This window comes from Mastomys coucha, unplaced genomic scaffold, assembly GCF_008632895.1.
Source record: "Mastomys coucha isolate ucsf_1 unplaced genomic scaffold, UCSF_Mcou_1 pScaffold19, whole genome shotgun sequence".
Classification (NCBI taxonomy): Eukaryota; Metazoa; Chordata; class Mammalia; order Rodentia; family Muridae; genus Mastomys; species Mastomys coucha.
The window spans coordinates 18,589,623-18,611,959 of NW_022196901.1; the positions used below are offsets into that span (position 1 = coordinate 18,589,623).

The 22,337-nt window shown below is 41.4% G+C and overlaps 1 protein-coding gene across 5 annotated transcripts in view; it reads right to left on the reverse strand.

Moving 5' to 3' along the window:
- Nucleotides 1-22,337, reverse strand: part of Fam126a (family with sequence similarity 126 member A) — a 146,498-nt gene that overhangs the window by 56,207 nt on the left and 67,954 nt on the right. For 3 of the 5 annotated variants that reach the window (XM_031380128.1, XM_031380129.1, XM_031380127.1), the window contains exon 11: nucleotides 17,903-22,247. The exons of 1 other annotated variant lie outside the window; for it this stretch is intronic. In XM_031380128.1, coding sequence (XP_031235988.1) covers nucleotides 21,673-22,247 — 575 coding nt within the window. In that variant the 3' untranslated portion in view covers nucleotides 17,903-21,672. Of the gene's footprint in view, nucleotides 1-17,902; nucleotides 22,248-22,337 lie in introns of those variants that run through there. One more of the 5 variants, XM_031380130.1, reaches the window with a different exon arrangement.

Below are 22,337 nucleotides of genomic sequence, written 5' to 3' on the forward strand. Positions count from 1 at the left end.
GAGGAATTTCTTTTCTGGTCCAGTCTATTTGGAGTTCTGTAGGCTTCTTGAATGTTCATGGGCATCTCATTCTTTAGGTTAGGGAAGTTTTCTTCTATAATTTCATTAAAGATATTTACTGGCCCATTATATTGGGAGCCTTCACTCTCTTCTATACCTATTATCCTTAGGTTTGGTCTTCTCATTGCATCCTGGATTTCCTGGATGTTTTGGGTTAGGAGCTTTTTGCCTTTTGCATTTTCTTTGACTGTTGTGTCAATGTTTTCTAAGGTGTCTTCTGCCCCTGAGATTCTCTCTTCTATCTCTTGCATTCTGTTGGTGATGCTTGCATCTATGACTCCTGATTTCTTTCCTAGGTTTTGTATCTCCAGGGTTGTCTCTCTTTCTGATTTCTTTATTGTTTCTATTTCCATTTTTAGGTTCTGGATGGTTTTGCTCATTTTCCTCACCTGTTTGATTGTGTTTTCCTGTAGTTCTTTAAGGGATTTTTGTGTTTCCTCTTTAAGAGCTTCTAGCTCTTTACCTGTGTTCTCCTGTATTTCTTTGAGGGTGCTATTTATGTCTTTCTTAAAGTCCTGTATCATCATCACGATAAGTGATTTTATATCTGAATCTTGCTTTTCTGTTGTGATGGTGTGTTCAGGACTTGCTATGCTGGGAGAATTGGGTTCTGATGATGGCAAGTGACCTTGGTTTGTGTTGTTTATTTTCTTACACTTGCCTCCCATCATCTGGTTATCTCTAGTGCTACCTGCCCTGGCTAAATCTGTCTGGAGCCTGTCCTCCCTGTGATCCTGATTGTGTCAGAACTCCTCAGAGTCAGGCTGTCTCTGTGATCCTGTGATTCTGGGATCCTGTGACCCTGGGCTTATTAGAGCACCTGGGAGTGGAGCTTCCTCTGGGTGTTGTGGGACTGGCTGCAGAGCTTGTGCCCAATGTCCGCTCAGAGAGACCAGCCAGATACTAGTCTTAATTGAAAGACATGTATCAATTCTGTTAAGTCTCATTGATCTACAACATGAATTATCGCCTTAAACCTAATATGAACTCATTAGAATGTTTAAGAATTTAGAAAATCATGTGATCAATTATCCTGCCATAATGATTCTACCTGGTAATTGTATGAGGTAATTTTTTAGGTAAAGACAGTATAAATCCTGAGTATGGCAATAAAAGTTGTTGGAGCTTTCTCATTAGAGCTTTATTCCACTCACCAAATGTATGTATGTGTGTATGTATGTATGTATATATGTATGTATGTATGTGTATATCAAATTGTTGGAGCCTGCTTTTTTTCTGCTTCATCCAGAGTGAATGAGTATTTGTTCTGTGTGCATGGCTTTCTTTTCCTCATTCTCTGGCTCACAAAGAGTTAACAAACTTTGTGCCTCTCACCTAATCACAGTGGGTCTTTATATAATCCCATGCTGTTCATGGCAGAGATTATTGCCACAAACCTATGTGGCTTTTAGCCACAGAATAGCAAGAGGGAGTTAATCTTGCAGAGGCCATTGTCTTCTGGCCCCCAGAACAGTAAGAGAGAGTTACAAGGCCAGCGATAATCTGTCTTTGGCCTTCTTCAGATGTTTCCCATCTCAGTTCTGCTAAAGGCCAGGGTTGGTCTCTGGCAGGGAAGGCTGAGGACCACCATTCAGATACTCTGGTAGCTGTCCCAAGCTGTCAGAAGGGTGGTGTTCCACAGAGCAGCGGTGCGCTTTCACCCCCTCTGAGTGAGTAATTGGCTTTGTTTGAAACACAGTGTGAGAGTCCGAGCCTAAGGAAGCTCTAGAAAACAATGTCTCCTCTAAGAGCAGCCACTAAATTAGTAAGCAAGTAGCTCCATGGGCAGTCAGTCACAAAGTGAGAGTTCAAAGCACTTCCTGGTTGGGACTCACGAAAGATGACTCAGAAGTTAAGAGCACATGCTGCCTTTGCAGAGGCCTATAACCCACAGTAGACAGCTCAGAACTGTCTATAACTGCACCTCCAGGAGAATCCAACACTTCTGGACACATACACAAAACACATATACACACACATTATGGCACCCAAAGGCTCCTAAAAACGTGGCATTGTTTGAAAGGATTAGGAAGTGTGGCTTTGTTAAAGGAAGTATGTCTTTGGGGCTGGGCTTTACGGTTTCAGAAGCTCCATCCAGGCCCAGTAGCTCACTCCTCTCTTCCTACTGCTTAAGGATCCAGATGCAGAACTCTTAGCTCCTTCTTGAGCATCATGTTTGCCTGCATGTCACCATGTTTTCCATGATGTGGGACTGAACCTCTGAACCTGTAAGTCAGCCCCAATTAAATGCTTTCCTTCATAAGACTTACTGTGGCCATGGTGTTTCCACAGCAATGGAAACCCTAACTAAGGTATATGTAATTGAAAATAAAATAAACCTTTTTTTTTTTTAAAGTGCCATCACTACTGGGGGGGATGTGTAGTGAGAGCGGCTCTTAGAAGAGTTAAAGGAAGGAATAGAGGGTGAGTATGATCAAAATATGTTGTATGGAATACTCAAAAAATGAGAGAGAGAGTGACAGAGACAGAGACAGAGAGACACAGAGAGAAAATGAGCAGTAAAATAATAAATGAAGTTCATCAGGCTAAAATAAAATAAACTCAGATTAACTTTGAATGCATCTCAAAATACAGAAAGTATGGGAAATATTAGAATCCTGTGTGTATATAGAACTATTCTTTGGTCTTATAGCTGACTTACCAAGCCAAATATATCAAACTTTATACATGTACATGTTTCTGAGCTTGTAACATGCAGCAATGCCAAAACTGTTTGCACGAGAGGGCCTGCACATAGGTTCTGGGAACATCCCATCATTAATTCTGATTGGTAAAGATGCCGTCATACCTTACAATCTGCATAATTGTTATAATTATGTTTAATGTATATCTGAAAGAAAAGAGCCTTTTTAATTGGACAAAAGAGGGAAATGTAGCTTCATGTGTTCTAATGCTAATTGAGTCCCCAAAGCTGTTTGCATGGGAGGATCTGCACATAGCTCCTGGGAACCTGCCCTCAGTTAATTCTGGTTGGTAAATAAAGAAGTCAGCAGTTAATAGCTGGGGAGAGGAGAGAGAGGCAGGGTTTTAGGTTCCTGGAGCTTGGGACTGGAGGAAGAACAGAAAGACACCTTGTCTTAGGAGTGTGCAGGACAGAGACAAGAGCCACCATGGGGTAGAGAAGCAAGGTGAGCACCCTGGGCTCTGGATCAAGAAAACGTGGCTCAGAGGGCTGAGTGAATGGAGTTAAGAGCGGCCAAGATGGAACATAGGAATTAGTAAGTAGTAACCCAGAGTTATCAGTGGGAGGTAGATGCTAACAGCATGGAGTTTAGGCAGTTGCCCTGCTATTGAACTGCATAAAGCATATTAAAATATAAAGGCTGTGTGTGTGTGCATGTATGTGAGAGCATGCGTATGCATGTTCGTGTGTGTGTGTGTGTGTGTGTGTGTGTGTGTGTGTGTGTGTGTCTTTTATCTGGGAACATAAATGGTCTAAGATGGGAAGGAACCCTGTGCCAGGATTAAGATTAGGAGGAGGGAGAATTGGCTTCTTACCCAATATGGTTTCTACCCAAGCCATTGGATTCAGGACTAGACTAAAATTCATGCTATTTTGCAACACATAATTCTGGGGTCCATGGCTTAAAACTAAGACACCTGCACCCCAAGTGGATCCAGGCACGCTGGGCAGCAGGCTAGAGTCTTCCTCAAAAATGCTTCTAAGCTGCTTCGGAGAGCTTAAGCCATGGATGCTGACAGCTCTTGCTGAGATAAGGCAGGCTATGCACAGAGCAGGCCTAAATAAGGTAGGAATAGAAAAATTAATGGAAATTTAAGAAGTCAATTTTTGCAAGCAACTGGATTCTTTGAACATAGTTTCCGCAGGAATTCTGGAATCGACAGCTGATTTTGATCCATAAATTGGCCCCAAAATATACTCATAAAGAAAATAGAAGGGAATTTAATAGGAAAGGATGTTAATTCAAGTTTTATAAAGAGAAAGGGGGTATAATTATATATCCATAGATACTAATCTCTTTAGAAAGAAGGACTAAAGGAAAATTGCATTATTTTAAGGATAGAAGGGAGAAATGATGGCAATTGTTAAAGTGTGTTTAAGTATACATGGAATAATAAAGAAATCCAGGCCTTTGATCTCAAATGTAGGAAACAAAGGAATGGAGATAGAGAGAAACCCTATCTCAACAAATAATAATAATTGTTTAAAATTGTTTTAACTGTTCTTAGTTGTTTTAATTATCAAAATGAAGGTGGTTATAAGTTTGGTGGTGTTAATGACATTACGAATCCTCTGGGAGAGAGGTCAGAGTAGACCAGCATAAAGAAAAAAGGCTGCTGAACTGACTCAGTTGATATGGATCAGGCAAGATAGAGGGAGACCCTGGAAGACTTTGGCTTTAGACAGAATTCAAGAAGACAGAATAGGAGAGGTAACACGAATTGCTGATCCCTCTACATGGGAACAGCCCTGAAACTAGCTTAGAAATAAAAAATGTCTCTAGCCAAAACTTCAGCTAAAATTAGTCAATAAATCTTGTTGGTTACAGAATTCTTAAAATTCATCATGCCATCCTTCAAATGGCATGAATGAAGATTTATTACAATTTGGTTATTGATCAAACTAACTCATAAAAGAGACAGTTGCTTTTCACCTGCTCAAACAAGAAACAAAAATTCATCCTTAACTTACATGTGCACTTTCCACAGTCCATACAAATATCTTTATAGAACCAAAAATTTGGTTGTAAGATTCATGTATTACAGAACAAAACACCAAGATGCAGCTCTGACAGGATTCACCCTCGGGGATGCTGAGATGACCTCCTGTTCCAGCTGCCTGCCTGATCCTGCCTCACCTAACGCTGTTTCCAGAGACTGGCTTCCAGGGCATCTTCATGAGCAGCTACTGGTCCTGGATGGCCTTGGTTCATCCAGCCTTTCAGACAGTTCCAATCAGGACTTCAGTTAAGCCTTGAACTTTCTAAGCGACAGAGACTAGATAACAAATGCTAAAGCTAGCTTTCTTAAGTCTAACCATTTTCTTCCTAAGTTTCCTGCCTCTCTCTGCTCCTTAAAAAAAAAAAAAGGAATTCTTCACTCCAATTCAGCAGGAAGAAGTTATGAAGAGTTACCATCCTGTCTGGTTATAGTTATTTTATAAATTATATACCTTGTGTCATTTTAAGGGATAATTTAGAAATGGTCATAATTTTGGACAGAAAGGAAACTAAATAGAGAGCTTAAACTCTGGGATTTCTATCTTTCCTTTCCTCTTCTCTATCCTTTCTTAGGCAAATGGAAGGGGATTGAAAAGAAAAATGGGGATAGAGTAATATTATAAGAAATTAGATATATGGGAATGGATTACAAAATTTACTCTTAAACAAATCATTGATAGCCATAATCCTACACTGATAAAAAATCTTTATATTTTGATGCAGAATTAAAGTTATATTTTCTTACATTGGTACAGATTTTATGTTACAGGTTTGTTTTCATTGGCATAAATCTTTGTATATTGATACAAATTTTAAACTTAATTTTGCTACTCTTAGATAGGCATTGCACCTATGTAACTCACTTAAGAATACAAGGTTTAGACCAATCCTTCAAATAGCTGCTTTTACAAACTATAAATAATACAAGTTAATAGTCAGATAGTAAACTCATGGTCATATGAGATTCTGATTTAATTACAATAAAGTATTTTCAAGATAATTCAAATAGTAAATAGCTACGAATAATCAATGTTTAACAACTCAGTTATACTATATATAGATAGATGGTTGTCAAAACCACCAGAGATCATCAGGATATGGCATTTAAAATAATTTCATTACTAATAGACTATGAGATATGTCTGCTCCTAACAGTACCCCTTCCCACTTCAAGGAAGGAAATGAACATAAATACCTCCATGTGGAGTTGCTCCAGTTGTGGCAAGGTAGCCACTGGGCAAGAAATGCCCTGATTTCATCTGCAGACAGAATACTGTCCAGAAAGGACAAACAGATGCAGGATAGTCGACTACTAAGCTCTACTAATACAGAGTAAGCTAGTCCTTCATAATTCCTGCTTCACTTAAGGTCTGTCAGATGGTTCTGGGACAGAAGGCTGAATAAGGAATATCAGAATCTGTCTAGGCATTTAGCTGTCTCTGCAAATTGTATAAGTTTTAGAAGCTATACAATTTTCAGCTTCTTACATATTCAGGTAATATTTAATTCCTTCTCAGATCTTCTGATGGCATTGAAGATTAGTTATAGTCTCATAATCAAACTTAAATTGTTTAGCATTAAAGGAGATGTTCCAGATTTGAAAGGATGGTTTTCAGATGGTAATACAAGTTAAAATCAAACCTAATTGAGGTACAGAATTGTAAATTCTTTAAGTTAGGATAGATGGTAGAATACTTTATCTACATTTTCAAATATGATGGACTGGATATTACAAGTGTATATCATACCTTACAATTTCCATAATTGTTATAATTATGTTCAATGTATACCTGAAAAAAAAAAGCCTATTTATTTATTTATTTATTTATTTATTTATTTATTTGAGACAGGGTTTCTCTATATAGCTCTGGCTATCCTGGAACTCACTCTGTAGACCAGGCTGTCCTCAATCTCAGAAATCCACCTGCCTCTGCCTCCCAAGTGCTGGGATTAAAGGTTTGTGCTACCACCACCCAATGAAAAGAGCCTTTTTAATTGGACAAAAGAGGGAAATGTAGCTTCATGTGTTCTAATGCTAATTGAGTCCCCAAAGCTGATTGCATGGGAGGATCTGCACATAGCTTCTGGGAACCTGCCCTCAGTTAATTCTGGTTGGTAAATAAAGAAGTCAGCAGTTAATAGATGGGGAGAGGAGAGAGAGGCAGGGTTTTAGGTTCCTGGTGCTTGGGACTGGAGAAAGAGGAAGGACAGAGAGACATTATGCCTTAGGAGTGTGCAGGACAGAGACAAGAGCCACCATGGAATAGAGAAGCAAGGTGAGCACCCTGGGCTCTGGATCAAGAAAACGTGGCTCAGAGGGCTGAGTGAATGGAGTTAAGAGCGGCCAAGATGGAAGATAAAAATTACCAAGTAGTAACTTGGAGTTATGAGTAGAAGTAGATTCTAACATCATAGAGGTTAGTCAGTTGCCTAGTTTCATAAAGCATATTAAACTATAAGGACTGTGTGTGTGCCTTTTATCTGGGATCATAAATGGTCTAAGGCAGGAAGGACCCCTATACTGGGATTTATTAAAGTTTTAAATACTACACAACACAAAGGAGACAGTTTAGGTTAGAATATGATAATGGAAAAATGACAGAGATAGAAATTCAAATTCATGAGAACAAGCAAAAAGCATAAGAATGACAAGAAAGTAAATATGAGAAACAGTAAATATAAATACATACTTTATACACATTATTTTTATCAATAGCACATATGCATATACAGAAACAAACAATTACAACCATGTTTTCTTGGCTTTGTTACAGTATGTACAACAACAGCAGCATGGAGACAGAGGACAGAGAATGTGGGAGCCATGTCCCTCTGATGGTGACCCTGATGCGTTAGATGTATACAATGTCTTCCAGTCAACTGTTGAAACAGAGACAGAAGTCCACAGTGGAAACGACTGTTAGGTAAGTTTAAACATGATGACAGGTAATGTTACTCTTTTGCCTTCTTTATGATTTATGATTTTGTTATGGGGTGTGTGTGTGTGTGTGTGTGTGTGTGTGCCTTGTGTGTGTAGTGCCCCTAGAGGCTAGAAAGAGCATATGATCCCCTGGAACCAGAGTTACAGATAGTCATGAGCCACCATGTAAGTACTGGGAGTTGAACTCAGATCCTCTGGAAGAGCAGCCAGTGCTCTTAAGCACAGAGCCATCTCTCCAGCCCCACACAACATTCATCTGAACATGGAAGTAGCAAGGGACAATTTTTTTTTTTTTAAAGGCATGATATTTAGAGGTGGAGACTCTGGCTGCCAATGGTAAGTCCAACAGAATCAATAACAACATTAAATATAAATTATTAATTCACCAGAGTCAGAGACTGGCAGACTAGAAATATAATACCCAACTATATGAAGCTGATGCGCGCTATGTGTTTCAGATGCAAAGACAAAACAGTCAAGTTGAAAGCAAAAGTGTAGAAAAAGAAATGTTATACAGACAGCAAGCTTAAGCACTGAGAACTGCAGTGCTTAATGATGGCAGACAAAAGGAGCCCTGGCGAGCTGCACCTGACCATGGGAAGAGCCATAAGCCAACGCCCGTAGGTATCAAGACCATTAGACCCTCCTGCAGGTACATGGGCCTCAGCACACTTAGATTCCAGGCTGTAAGAGCTGTGAGAACATAGGCTGTGTTTTGATCTGTCACAAGCCCTCCAGGGACTAAAGCCAGACCTTCTGACATCTGGAGTGCACACTGGTCTCCTCTGACTGAGCGAGCTACTGAACACTGCCGCAGACTTGCAGCTTATTCCCTGCCGCTCTTTCAGCCTTTACCTCACACATTTTGAGGCTCTGGTGTGAGGTACATGTTTTATAACTGCCATTTTTTTCATAAGACACTGACCTTGATCTTCACCATTAGACCGCCATCATTTATTAAATTCTCTCTCTCTGTAATAACATTTCATTTTGCAGTTTAATGTTTGTGTGTTTGTGTGTATGTGTGTGTATATTTGTGTGTGCACATGCCGTGCAGCATGGTTGATGTATTGAGAGCAGAGGACAACCTGCCAGAGTCATTTTTCTCCTATCATGGGCCTCAGGAATTAGCATTCAGATATGTGGGTCTATGGGGACATTCCTGTACAAACCAGCTCAAGGTGGGAAGTAAAGGAGGCCTGAAGCTCACTGGCTAGTTAGTCTAGCTGATTGGTAAGCTCTAGCTTCAGTGAGAGATTCTGCTTCAAAACATAAGTTGGAGAGCAATAAGAGATATCTGAGGTCAACCTCTGGGCCTCCACAGCACACATGCCTACAAAAGAACATGCATATGTACATAGCATACACACACATACACACACACACACACACACACACACACACACATTTCTGATAACACTAATGGCTTATTTGTGGACCCAACTTTTTGTCTTTAGATTATATTTTTAATAAACATAAAATAGCAGATTTGTGTATAGCTTTTCCACACATTCTTACTTTTGGATACCTGTCCCTCTTTCTATCCCTCCACTCTCCCCTGCTTAGACCCTTCTGACCACAGGGTTCTGCCCTCCCTCTCATGTTAACACATGCGGTCTGCTGTACCCCTCCATCACTCTAATGGCCCCTTTAGGCCTGTCAGATCTTTTCCAGTATTCACTGTTTAGCAGACTACTATAAAGCTTGTAGCGAGGACCTGCCTATAAAGGAGAACAGTCAACATTTGTCTTTCTTGATCTGGGCTACACACTCAGTATAATGTTTTCCAGACCCATCTATTTTCCTTCAAATTTCATAATGTTATTCTTGTTTATTGAATTAAGTTTTCTGGAACGTATGTCACTATCATTGATGGACAATGAGGCTTGTTCCTAGATAGTGAACAGAGCCACAGTAAACACGTATGTGCAGGTATCTTTGAAGTAGGGCACAGAGTCCTTGGTATATATGTCCAGGAGTTGTAAAGCTGGCTCACGTGGCTGTTTTAGCTTTCTAAGGATCCATCACACTGATTTCCATTGTCATTGTACCAGTTTTGTTTTGGATTTGTGACAAGGTCTCAATATGTAATCCAAGTCGACAAGGAACTCATTCTGAGTCCAGGCCACCTCAAGTGTATATCTCCCAGAGTGCTGGGATCACAGTTGTAAAACAACATGCCCTGTTCCAAAAGGCTTATTTTTCTTAAGGTGTGTGCATGTGTGTGTATGCGTGTGCATGCACACCTGTATCTGTAGGTATCCATAGAGGCCAGAAGAGGGCAATGCATTCCCCAGAGCTGGAACTACAGGTGGTTGTAAGCCTCTTAATGAAGGTGCTGGGAACTGAACTCCAGTCTTATTCAAGGGCAACATGTACTCTTAACCACTGAGCCATCTGTAGCCCCTAAATGCCTTTATAAAAACATATTCAGAAAATAAAACAAAAATATCATACTCTCCTAAAATTCCCCATGTGATGTCACTCAAATCCTACAACACAAACAGCTGTATCATTTGTGGATCATCTTCTTTTTGGTTTTGTTTTGAGACAGGGCTTGGCTGTAAAGCCCAGAGTGGCCTGTACTTTGCCATGCAGCCCCGGCTGGCCTGGAACTCCCGATTCTCTTGTCTCAACTTCCCAAATTCTGGAATTACAGGTATGTACCACCACACCTGGCTTTATTAATCTGTTTTAATTATGTTATCACCTCATTGATTCTCAGGATTTGTAATTCTCACATAATTCTAGAATTGTGTGTGACACATTTTACAAAAAGAAATCATGGTATGTCCTAGTGGGGAAGAGAGTGGGGATATGTAGATTACATTAATCTAATTAATAATTCAGTTGACTTGATCCAGGTTGCAACTTTATAAGGCTTAATTTACTCTGACCCATTAGTTTCTAGGATAAAGCTCTTTGGTGTTCTAGGTTTTTCTGTGGCTTTGTTGTGGTCTTCTGGTGCTGGGGATCAAACCCAGGGCTTCACACATGCTGAACCTGTGCCTTAGCACCACGCACCTTCCCCGCTCTGAGTGTAGGTGAGCCTTTGAGATGTACACTTATCTTTTCCTCTTGACTTTTTTCTTTTTGCCCATTCAGTACAAGAAGCCTGATTTTCAACCTCTCTGTCTCCGTATCTTTCTGCTTCTCTCTCCTCTCTCATCAGTCTTTCTGCTCTGAGCAGTTGATGAAAACAGCAACACATCCACTTGACCGGACAGCCATCTAAGCCAGACTTGTGTCTCTGAATCTCCCACCTAATGGAATCTTGGCTCTCTCAAGTCCTGGCTAGTTTGGTGGCCTTTCATTTGTTTCTAGTTCTTTGTGATGTTGCCATAGTATGCTTGCTTCTCTGATATTTCACAGAGAGTTTTTTCAGGGGCCCTTTGCCCTAATTTGTGCCAAAACCCTAGCAAATTCCAAATGTCAGAAATAGCTGTGGAATATTCAGACTGTCCTCTGTACTGGCAGACCCCCACGTCTCACAAAAGGACTCCAAAGGTTCAGTCTGCAGTGGTACTCATGGTTACCAGTTATTACAACAGAAAAAAAAAGAGCAAGGTCAACAAAGGGAACAACAAAGGGATGCATGGGGTGAGTTCCAGAGGAAACACGTGCCAAGCTTCCTTTCCACACCCATGTGCTTGACTCAGCCTGTATCATGCCCAGCTAGGGATGCTCATTAGCCACTTACTGTCCAAAGCTTGGGTATGGCTTGTGCCCTACCTTAATGTATTAAAGGGTCTGTACTAAATGCCCAAAGAAGGCGTTCAGCATAAACTTCATGGCTGAGTATAAGCAGTTTGCACAGAGTAGGGAAGGCAGGAACAATTTAGAAAGCTAAGTTCCCAAACCAGAACCAAAGCCCAACTTAAAAGTTCAATGGCTTCAAGTAATTTTATGCAGTGTTATTTTTCTGAGTGTTGCATTGCTATCAAATCTCAGGCTGTTTTTCCTTCCTGCTAAGCATTGTTTTTGAGAAATTGCAAACCTGTACATGACGAACTGCTTGATCCCCTGGAGCAGATGTGTTTCATCAGGCAGCTAGAGGAGTTTTCAACATGGTTTCAGCAATTGAGATGATCTGGGGCGGGGGGGGCGGGGACTGACACAGTTCTGCTATGTATGCAGACATTGCTGATTGTGAACTCAATGTCCTCCTGCCTCAACCTCTCAAGTGCTAGACAGCAGCACACACCTCCCCCGGGGCTGGGGTGACTGGAGGTCCTGAGTTCTCTGTCTGTGTGTCTGTGAGACAGTTTTAATTTTACTTCAGGTTTACTTCTATGGTAGAGATGTTTAAGGCCCTAAGCCAGTGGTTCTCAACCTTCCTAATGCTGCAACCCTGTTTAAAAAATTATTTATATTTAGATTTTTTAGATTTGTGTATTTTATGTATACAAGTACACTGCCTCCAGACACACAAGAGGAGGATATTGGATCCTATTACAGATGGTTGTGAGCAACTGTAATTGCTGGGAACTGGAAGAATAGCCAGTGCTCGCAACCACTGAGCCATCTCTCTAGACCATGCATGCTGCGACCCTTTAATACAGTTACTCATGCTGTGGTGACCCCCAACCTTAAATTTCTTTTGTTGCTACTTCATAACTACAATTCTGATACTATTATAATCATAATGTCAATATCTGATATACAGGATATCTGATAAATTACTTACAGGCTGAGAACCGCTGACCTAACCCTAAGGCACAAGCATTTTCTCAGGTGTCTCTCATGACTTGGCAGCTCTGTCATCCAATCTTTAGGTTCCTGGATCAATAAGAAGAGCAACAGTAAGCTACACCTTAAGTGTTTCTTCTAGCTCCAGCCAGCATTCCCAGGAGAGAAGTTGTTTTTAGAACTTTTTGTTGGGCCAGTGAGATGGGCAAAGGCATGTGTCACCAAGTCTGACCTGAATTTGTTCCTCTGGACTCACATGGTGAAAGAGAATCAACCCCTGAGCATTGCCCTTTGACCTCCATGAGGGTGCGTGCCACATACACAATAAACAAATGTACAAAGTCTTTTCCTAAGTTTTTGTTTATTATCTAATGGAAAATTTGATGTTAATTACTGTGATGGCTAATTCCCATTGTCAGGATTAAGAATCACCACGGAAATAGACCTGTGAGTGTATCTATGAGGGTGTTTCTTTTTTCTTTTTTTTTTTTTTTTGGTTTTTCGAGACAGGGTTTCTCTGTATAGTCCTGGCTATCCTGGAACTCACTCTGTAGACCAGGCTGTCCTTGAACTCAGAAATCCGCCTGTCTCTGCCTCCCAATTGCTGGGATTAAAGGCATGCGCCACCACCGTCCGGCTATGAGGGTGTTTCTATGAAGATACTCGATGAAAGAAGGCCCACCCTGCATAGGGGTGGCAGGTCTCCTTTGGCTGGGATGTCAGACTGAGTAAGAGGGAGCACTGAGCTGAGCACCAGTGTCCATCTCTTTCTTCGTCCTGGCTGCAGATGCGATGTGATTTCACAGTCCTGCTGCAAAGCTTCCCTATCATGATGACCTCCTCTGTCTCCACGCCAGAGCCAACAAGAGCCCTTCTTTGCTCAAGTTGCCCTTTGTATTAGTCAGGGTTTCTATTCCTGCACAAACATCATGACCAAGAAGCAAGTTGGGGAGGAAAGGGTTTATTCAGCTTACTTCCACATTGCTGTTATCACAAAGGAAGTCAGGACTGGAACTCAAGCAGGTCAGGAAGCAGGAGCTGATGCAGAGGCCATGGAGGGATGTTCTTTACTGGTTTGCTTCCCCTGGCTTGCTCAGCCTGCTCTCTTATAGAACCCAAGACTTCCAGCCCAGGGATGGCACCACCCACAAGGGGCCCTACCCCCTTGATCACTAATTGAGAAAATGTCCCCATCTGGATCTCATGGAGGCACTTCCCCAACTGAAGCTCCCTTCTCTGTGATAACTCCAGCCTGTGTCAAGTTGACACACAAAACCAGCCAGTACACCTTTCTTGGAGTTTTGTCACAGCAACAAGAGAAGTATGATCGCCTGTTGAATTGTGACTAGAAATGGAACGTCAGCTCTCTCTCCTTACATCTTAAGGTGAGGTTCTTCAGGAACCTTTGGAAAGAACCAGGATGACAAACACAATATCGAGTGTTGCACATAGAAACATGACATTTGGGGAAGACAAACCTAAAATCCAGACTCCACGTGACCAAACGTGTTCTGGGAGGACAGACAGCTGTCTCTCCTTGACAAGGTTGTATTGATGGAAGGAGGTCCATCTTGCCGACATCTGTGCATAGCTTTGATCCAGTGTAATCAGTAGAACGGGGACACCAAAGAGCACTACTGACACCCCCACCCACCCTCATCTTTCACAATGGTGCCCGTGTCTAGCATTTATGGTGCAATTATTCTTACACTGTGTGCCCATGTTTAGAAGTCCAATCATATCTCTAGCTCCAAAACTCCAACACTCATCTTCTATTCCGGCACTTCCATGTTCCCAAGAACTTGGCTGTGTATAAAGGATGCAGACCCGCACCTGAGATGGCTCCCTGAGTGGACAAGAGCATGCCCTGCATTCCTCACCCTGCATCACTGTCCTCTAGCACCAACCCTGAAGGGGCTTCAATACCCCAGCTTCTTCTAGTCCACACCAGTACTGTGTGCAGTATTGCTTGTATGGTTTCTCCTCTTCAGTGAACTCAAAATGTATTATTTCCCATTGCAGGTGTAGCTGTGGCTTGCTTTCTGCTTTGTTTTCTCCTTTCAAAGGTCTTAGGAATTTCAACTTGACTGGTGCAAGTGAATTAAACGGCTTAGAGAAAGAAGTAATTCTTGACACAGGATTCAGAACCAGTGTGGAATTACAACAGAAGAGAAAGTGGAGTCAGATTATAGTAGGGGATTCATTTTTAAGTGGCAAGACAGAAGAAACTGCAATGGAGGATTATGTGGCACTCTGGGAAGCTCAGGGTGGACAGGAGCTGGTTAAAGAGAAAGCAAAAGTCTTCAGAGGGGCGTTCAGGGCACCGCTCAGCAGTGCACCTGGCTGCAGCCACTGCAACCAAGGCAAGAAGAACATATAAGTTGAAGACAGGGCTTGCCTACTTTGTTGTCTTTTTGGAGTCTCATTATCACTAAAGCACACACAATACACAGGAGAGAATGATGCTGTAGAAAACTTTAAGTTAATGTGAAACACTAGTGGAGAAAAATAATTTCAAACCACTATAGCTTCGAGGAAACAGAAACATGCTGTCATGATTTACGATGTCCTGTGATCACATTTTCCAGCCTTCTCCTCTGGAGACGAAAGGGTTCTTTGACCTCCCTGGGATGCATGAGAAGGCAGACAGAGCCCCTGGTTTCTTCTGCCTTCCTGGACTAGAGTCAGACTCTGTCCAGAAGAGCAAATCTGTGTCATGCAGTGCATACTAAAGCCTCACGAAGGAGACCAGCAGCACTACAAAACAACTGTAGTGGAGCGCCCAGGTAGGTCCAAGGGCTGCTGGGGTCAGGGTGCTTCAGATCAAACCGTGTGGGTCTTCAGGGTGACCCTGAGGGTCAGAGAAGTCAGGAGAAACACATGGACACACTGCCTACACACTGACTTACCAGCCCTGAAAAGGAGTAGTAATTCAAGTCCATGAAGAAAAGAGTAGACTGTAAACAAATGAAGTCAAAGCACAAAGATTCTCCATTTCACATTGCATGCACTAAACAGGCTGGAATAATAATAATCTGCAGTTCTAGAGTCACTTCTCAATGCTTGACTTAGCAAGGGTCTTTACAAACCCTGCCTGTTGCCACCACGAATCCTAAGTATTAACTCTTCCAACACCCCGTCCCTACTCGACAGAGATGGCCATTTGCCACGGACCTTACTCCCTGGTGCAGATGCAGCTGGAAATGCCAAGGTGACCCTGAGTGTAGTGTTTGGTTTAGTTTTGTTGACTCAGGATCTGAAGCTAAACAGTAGCAGAGATGCTATAAGGAGACTGTTAACTATTAGGTGTGCACTCTCATACAGGAAGTAGTCTTTTTAAAAAATGTCAGGATAGTTTGTCTTTCACTACAGGTCTCTGTCAATAAACTCACCGACAGCCAATCTTTGGGAAGCCTCTCTGAGAATACCAAGAATGCTTCTTGAGGAGTCTTTTCTAAGAGCAAGCTACCACCAAACACCTAATCCACTACTGATAGAGAGTTACTAGGCCAGACTTTGTATTAACCTGAGGGACTTACTAGAAATACAGGTTTCCAAGTCTCACAACACAGTGATCAAGATCCTTGGGAATTAAGCACAAGCCCCAAACATCTCCATTTTTAAAAGCATCAGTTTCTCATAATGTAGGTGTTCACTAAGACTTAATTGGGGGTGGTATCTGTGGGGGGCGCGGGGTTATCTGAATGTGTTTGGGTTTCCACAGAAGCCAAAAGAGGGCATTAGATTCCTTGGAACTGGAGCTGGTTGAACGGCCAGATGTAGGTGCTAGGAATTGGACTCAGGCCCTATAGTACGGCAGCAAGCACTCTTAACTGCTGAGCTACTGGTCTAAAGACGAGCCCCAAGCCCGTCTTTAGACCACATTTTGAGATAAAATTTCTTCCTTTGTATTAACATACACACATGTATACTGCATATGCACACACATTAGCTACTCAACATAAATATAATTAAATGGTCTTGCGATATATACAACATATACACATTTGTATTCTAATGGGTATGTCATATTCCAGTATATGGAATAATTGAGACATTTACAAACAATGCTACAATGAATATCTTGCATTTTAATGTTTATTCATTTGGGCCAATTTAATGCAAAATAGAGTAGAATAGAAATAGGGTGGATTTACTATGTCAGAATACATGGGTAAAGATTCTGCTCAATTGCTCACTCATTCAGTTGTAGCAATTCCCTTTCCCACCTATTATTTCAGACACTAATGATTTCTCCAGATAAATGCAAATGCTAGCTCCAATCTGTCAATCTGAAAAACTAAAGAACCATTTTATTTTAATTTAAATGAACATACTTTTAGTATAGCAATATCTAGCATTCTAATTACCAATGAAATACAATTATCTTACATTCTACAAAAGATAGCATCATTTAACTTCATGAAAATTGTATTTTATTTTACTTTAAATTTTAACCTTATGAGATGGAATAAATGAATTTAAAATACATGTTCATTTGACGGTACTTAGGGTCCTATTTGAGTAATAGATAACTAAGAAAGAGTTGTAAGGCCTATGTTCAGAGCATGATCCCAGCATTTGGCAATCCTGAGCACCCATTCCCCAAGCATTTCAGTTTCCTCTTTTGTAAAATGGGGTACTGTTTCCTTTTAAAGATTTTTGAATGCTTAATTTAAGTCACAAATTTGTATAGTAAGGCCTACAGCAATAATCCAAGAGAAATTATGGAATGACTAGTTATATATAGTCCTAATTAATGATCATAAAATGTGCATGCAGATATTAACAGTCAGACTGTACTAGGGGAGCCAGCTACATGTCAGGGACTCTGCAGTCACTAGAAGTGCAGATTTTACAGGCATAGTAATAATCTTTAAGTCTTCAGGTGCTGGTTTCTACAAGTTGTCTTTGAAGAGTAACTCAGAAAATATTCCCTAACTTAGTCCCTAGATCAGCTGGAGTTATTCACACATATGATCAACTGCCACTAGGACAGTTCCTTTCTAATGGGGTTGGTTTCAGTAAACACATGCTGATCCAGAATGCCACTGTGACCTCCTGTAGCCAAAACATAAAATACTGTGATGCATCCCACTGTCTGGGAACTAGCAGTGACCCAACTTGTCCCCTGTCTCCATGCCCCGACACGGAAGGCCACTTGCCCATGTTTTCTGGTATAACAAGTCGGCCACCATGTCAAGGCCCCAGGAGCTCAGCTTTGGATGGACACTAATGAGGTTGTCCAGTTCCAGTTTCTCATCCTGAGGCATAAAGTCCGGAGTGAGGGTTATCAGTGGGCCAACCCCAGTAGCTCCCTGTGGCTATGTTCACATAAGCTTACTTTCTTCTGCCCCACTGTCAAGCTCACAAATTTTTTATAGCAGTTTTTAGTGAATAAAATGATCTTGAAAAACACTTTTTTTTTAGTTTTTATTTCAACAAAACAAGAGGAAACATGATGTATAAAGTACTGCATATGGAGAACATTTATACAAATGTACAAAACTTCAAAGAATTCAATTCCAGTTTATTTCATATCTTAAAAACATAAAGAGCACATAAAAACATCCAAAGTTTATTCTTAGGAATGTAAACGCTAGGGATACAATGACAAGTGCATTTGTGAGAAGAGTTGAGCATCACATGATCAGAAGGAAAGGCCAGAGGCACACGGCAAGTTCCAACAAGACAGACAGTGCGGGTCTGTGCGGGGCCCAGAAAATACAACTGAGGCCCATGTCCACTAGCACTCTACCGCAAAACCACAAAACATCTTCAAGTTGTTCACGCTCAGTCTTCTTGGATATGTGCAAGTTACAAAGTACAGGACACACTCTGTGACGACTTGAGCAGTACTAAAGCGCACGTCCCCATTACCCAATGTTCCAGCACTCAGCAGCAAACGTGCAAGTGCAAACTCGTGCTCACTAAAGGACTGGGGTTTTAGCCTTTCATTCAGGGGCTGGGAAGACACTATTATACATTGATTTTTATCTACAATGCCTTAGTACCAACATTTTATGTTTTAGTATTTCTCAGTTACAATATTTCACATATGCTTCCTCAGGGTGCTGTCCTTTATGGAGGTTTAATGTGTCTACAGATGGAAACAATAAGCTGTCTTACTCTTAACTCTTTGCTTAAAAATCATGGTTTAGAGGATATTACTTTCCTCTATAATTTACCACTCATCATTCTAACTATGGTAGTTCAAAATAGGCAAAATCCCTTTAAAGTGGAATATTTTTTTTTTAAATCTAGTTGGATTTAAAGACCTATTTCCTTTTAATTCAACTTTTTACAACCAAGTGACATTTGTAGAGATGTTGCTTTACAATTGAAAGGGCAATGAAACACTACCTTTTCAAAACAAACCAGTTGTTCTGGAATTCTGCTCTTCAGTATTACAGAGATGGACTTAAAGAGTTCAGGCAGTTTCCTGGCCATTACAAGGTGCTTTCCTGAGGCTCCTGGAAGAGGCAGGGTAGCACCCAGGCAGGATCCTTGGAAAAGTTTACCCTGCTTCTCTCTTCACTTGAATTGCAGAGGTTCATGCCAGGCATGGCTTCACAGGAGTGCAAGGGTTGGGTCAATTCAAGAACCCCCTATCTAGATCTAACTATGGGGTGCCAGACCCTAGTTTTGTGTGGAACCCTCTTGGTAAAAGCTATTCCCCTGGGTCCATAAGATGCCTACAGTATTAGCATCTTTATAGAAACATGACCTACAAAGCCACACAACTTCTCACTTTTGAAAGATGAGTAGGAAAGAGTGACTCGAACAGCTGTTGCCACAGGCGACAGCATCCGGCTTTGGCAGCTGGTACGAAAGCCTCCAATGTACACAATCCTTACTTGAAATAGTATCAAAAGTAGTATAAAAGAACTTTATTGTTCACATAGCTCCACACTTCAGAAAATCTACTGGTATAAATCATTTGGAACAAGCTTCAGACTCACTCCACTGTGTAAGCGGTTAGGACAGACATGTGCAACTGTGCTGTGTCTCATGTAACAGCTCTAGAACAAGGAGGGGCTTTCCTACTTAAAACCTGCAGCAGCATCTGCAGCATTGAGTTCATTTATGACCAACAAGAGAAGCAGAACATGCTACATTTTTGTTATAGAAACAAGTGAGAAGTGGGAATTTCAAACTAGAGCCTCTAAGAAGTCACATGTCAATGTTACTAAAAAGCTACTTGGTTATCAAAAACTATGACAATTGTGACGATCTAGCATCTAACACCTGTGCTTGAGGGTTGTGGGACCACTGAGGACCCTACCCTACATTATAGACAAATAGTTAGCACTCTGAAACTGTCTTCACAAAGACAAATGAACAAGAGCATCCCTGGGGACCTTGTTAAAATGTCAGCTTTGATTGACTAGGTCTGCCCCTGAAATTTTGAAGTTTTATTAAGATACAAGGTGACACCAATGGTCTTTGGACCACACAAATAGCAAATTTAGATACAACAATATCAAAATGAGGTTTCATTATGGTAGCTGAACATTATTCTGATCTCTTGTCTGTGCCAGCTAATGTTTCTTTAAACTTACTTTATGCTTAAGCAAGCACTTCAACTTGCCTAATGACAATCTTTTAAATGTCTTCTTAATAATATCAACACTGTTAGTAACTATGTTTAAGAAAAGTTCTTAAGGAGTTACAAAAAGACAACAGGAAATTCACAGTGGCATTTTACAAACATTTCAACTGTATACAAGATTAGTATTAAATTAAAGTAAATTATCAATTTTACTGTCTAGTTACCTTAAAATTGTTGAGGACAACTTAAGCCAGCAGTTCCTTCTGTTACTGAAACTAAAATGTTAAACTCATTTATGCTAAAAAGCATGGGCCTTGGATAATCAGGTTTAAACTAGGAGGTAAGCATTTAAAACTGTATCTCAAGTGTAAAATGCTTTGCATTATGCAACACATGCAGTTTTCTCATCTACATGAGCTGGATCCATGTGGTTCGAGAGGGGAACACTAGTATGTTCTGTGAGCACAGCGAGGGACCACGAGTAAGGAGGCCTCAGTGTGCTAAGTCAATAAAGCCAAGAAGTAGACAGTGTCCCTGGCCTCCCCACTGACCCTGCTCCTCTCATTCCCCAGTTAGTACCACAGCACATGCACCTCACAGGAGCGTCAGCCAACCGAGCAGACCACAGGCACAGGCCTGTGCGTCCATCTAGAGGACACAGAGTTTAGTTTCTGCCCTACCACATTTCTTAGTGCTTGGTTGGCAGGAGTGGGTGGTAGCTGAATTCTTTCTACATCATAACAAGAACACTTAAAGCTCACAAACAAGTACATTCTTTTTCTTATGTTAAATTTAAGAACAAACACAAGCAACTCTAAGCTAATGCACAAGCGTCCTCTGTCCACATCTACTGTATTTTCTTTCATCACATTTTGTGGATGAAAAATGAACTAGTTTCCTTCATTCACAGACAACTCACTATTAAACACTTCATATTTGTATCTCAGGAGCTGTGCTCTAAGATTTATAGGGGTCTTCAGGAAGTCTTGTGTGATGTGTGCTCTGACCACTAAAATACAAACTAACTGGGATGTCCAGAGTTGAGCAGCACAGTCCATAGCTTTTTGGCTGGTTACACTTTAGAAACGGAAAGGGACCTTCACCCTGCCAATCCAGATCACACACTTCAGATCATCATCTACCAACAATCGCAGTTTTGCTGTTTAATGTTCTAAGGACTGCCACAGAAATTCTCCCAGCTTCCACTTGCAACTGTCCTGCCAGACACCTTGTGCTGTGGAGTGAACTGTCCCACCCTCAGCATGATGTGATCACAGCACTTAGAGTCCCCACTGCTCTCATGGCTCTGTTTTCTCAAATGCCTGTTTAGCATTATGGCTTCATGGGCTTGCTCCTCTACCTGGGCTCTACAGCCCAGTCCTCTCACACAGAGACTCTCTTTGACTTCCCAGGGCAAATACACAACCACTAAAAAATGAGGTATTAAAAATAACCTCCCCGAGGATGTAACCAACGATAACAAGTAACAGGAAAGGAGAATAAAAGAATAAAGAACTTAAGCCAAGGGGAGAAGAGTACTCAAGAAATAACAAGGTCATAGCTCAGCTTACTACACTAGACATCATTCCCTTCATAGTCAAAGGAGAGCCTTCAGAATTCAAGACACGAGGCTCCTGCCAGGCCCAGGCGTGAAGGCCTCAGTACTCTCATAAGGGAGCAAGGCCATCTTGCCAGCTTCACTGGGTATAGGAGAGAAATGTTACAAGTTAATCTGCAGACAGAGTGATGCTGATACTAGGAGGCCCCTGCTGGCCTGCTTGACACCTCATTGTGAGTTCAGTCCTCTCTGACACATAAATAAGCTTTTCTTCTTGGAGACTACAAGCAGAAAATCTATGGGCATCTGCGCCAGCAACACAGCCAATGGCAGGGGAAGGGCTACGTGGGACTGGGACACCACTGACTTGTTCAAAGGACTTACTAAATACAGTGGCTGCAGTCTTAGCCAAGCCGTGGCTGCTGGGCTTGGGCAGGGACTGGCTGGAGGTTAGGGTCAGTCTCTTGAGAGAGAGAAGCTCAAGGTTCTCGCTCTGGGCTCTCTGGGTCTGTTTTCTGGCAAAGTGATCTCTGCAAGACTCCCCTGCAGCTTCTCTCTCTTTTGCTCCAGCTCTGCTTCCTCCCGACCGTCTCTGGTTCTTCCCTACACTTGTCTTGTTACTACAATTGTGACTACTGTTTGATAGACCCGACTGGCTGGTGCTAGACGCAGCCCTGGAATAAAATCCCTCGTCAACTTCAGTTATGTCCATCAGTTCTTCTTGACCTGTTAATTCTGTATCTCCTAAACAAAGAAATGACAAAGATTAATTAACATTAAGTATCTTATGAACTTTTAAAAGAATAATACCAAATCAGTTACATTTCAATCAAT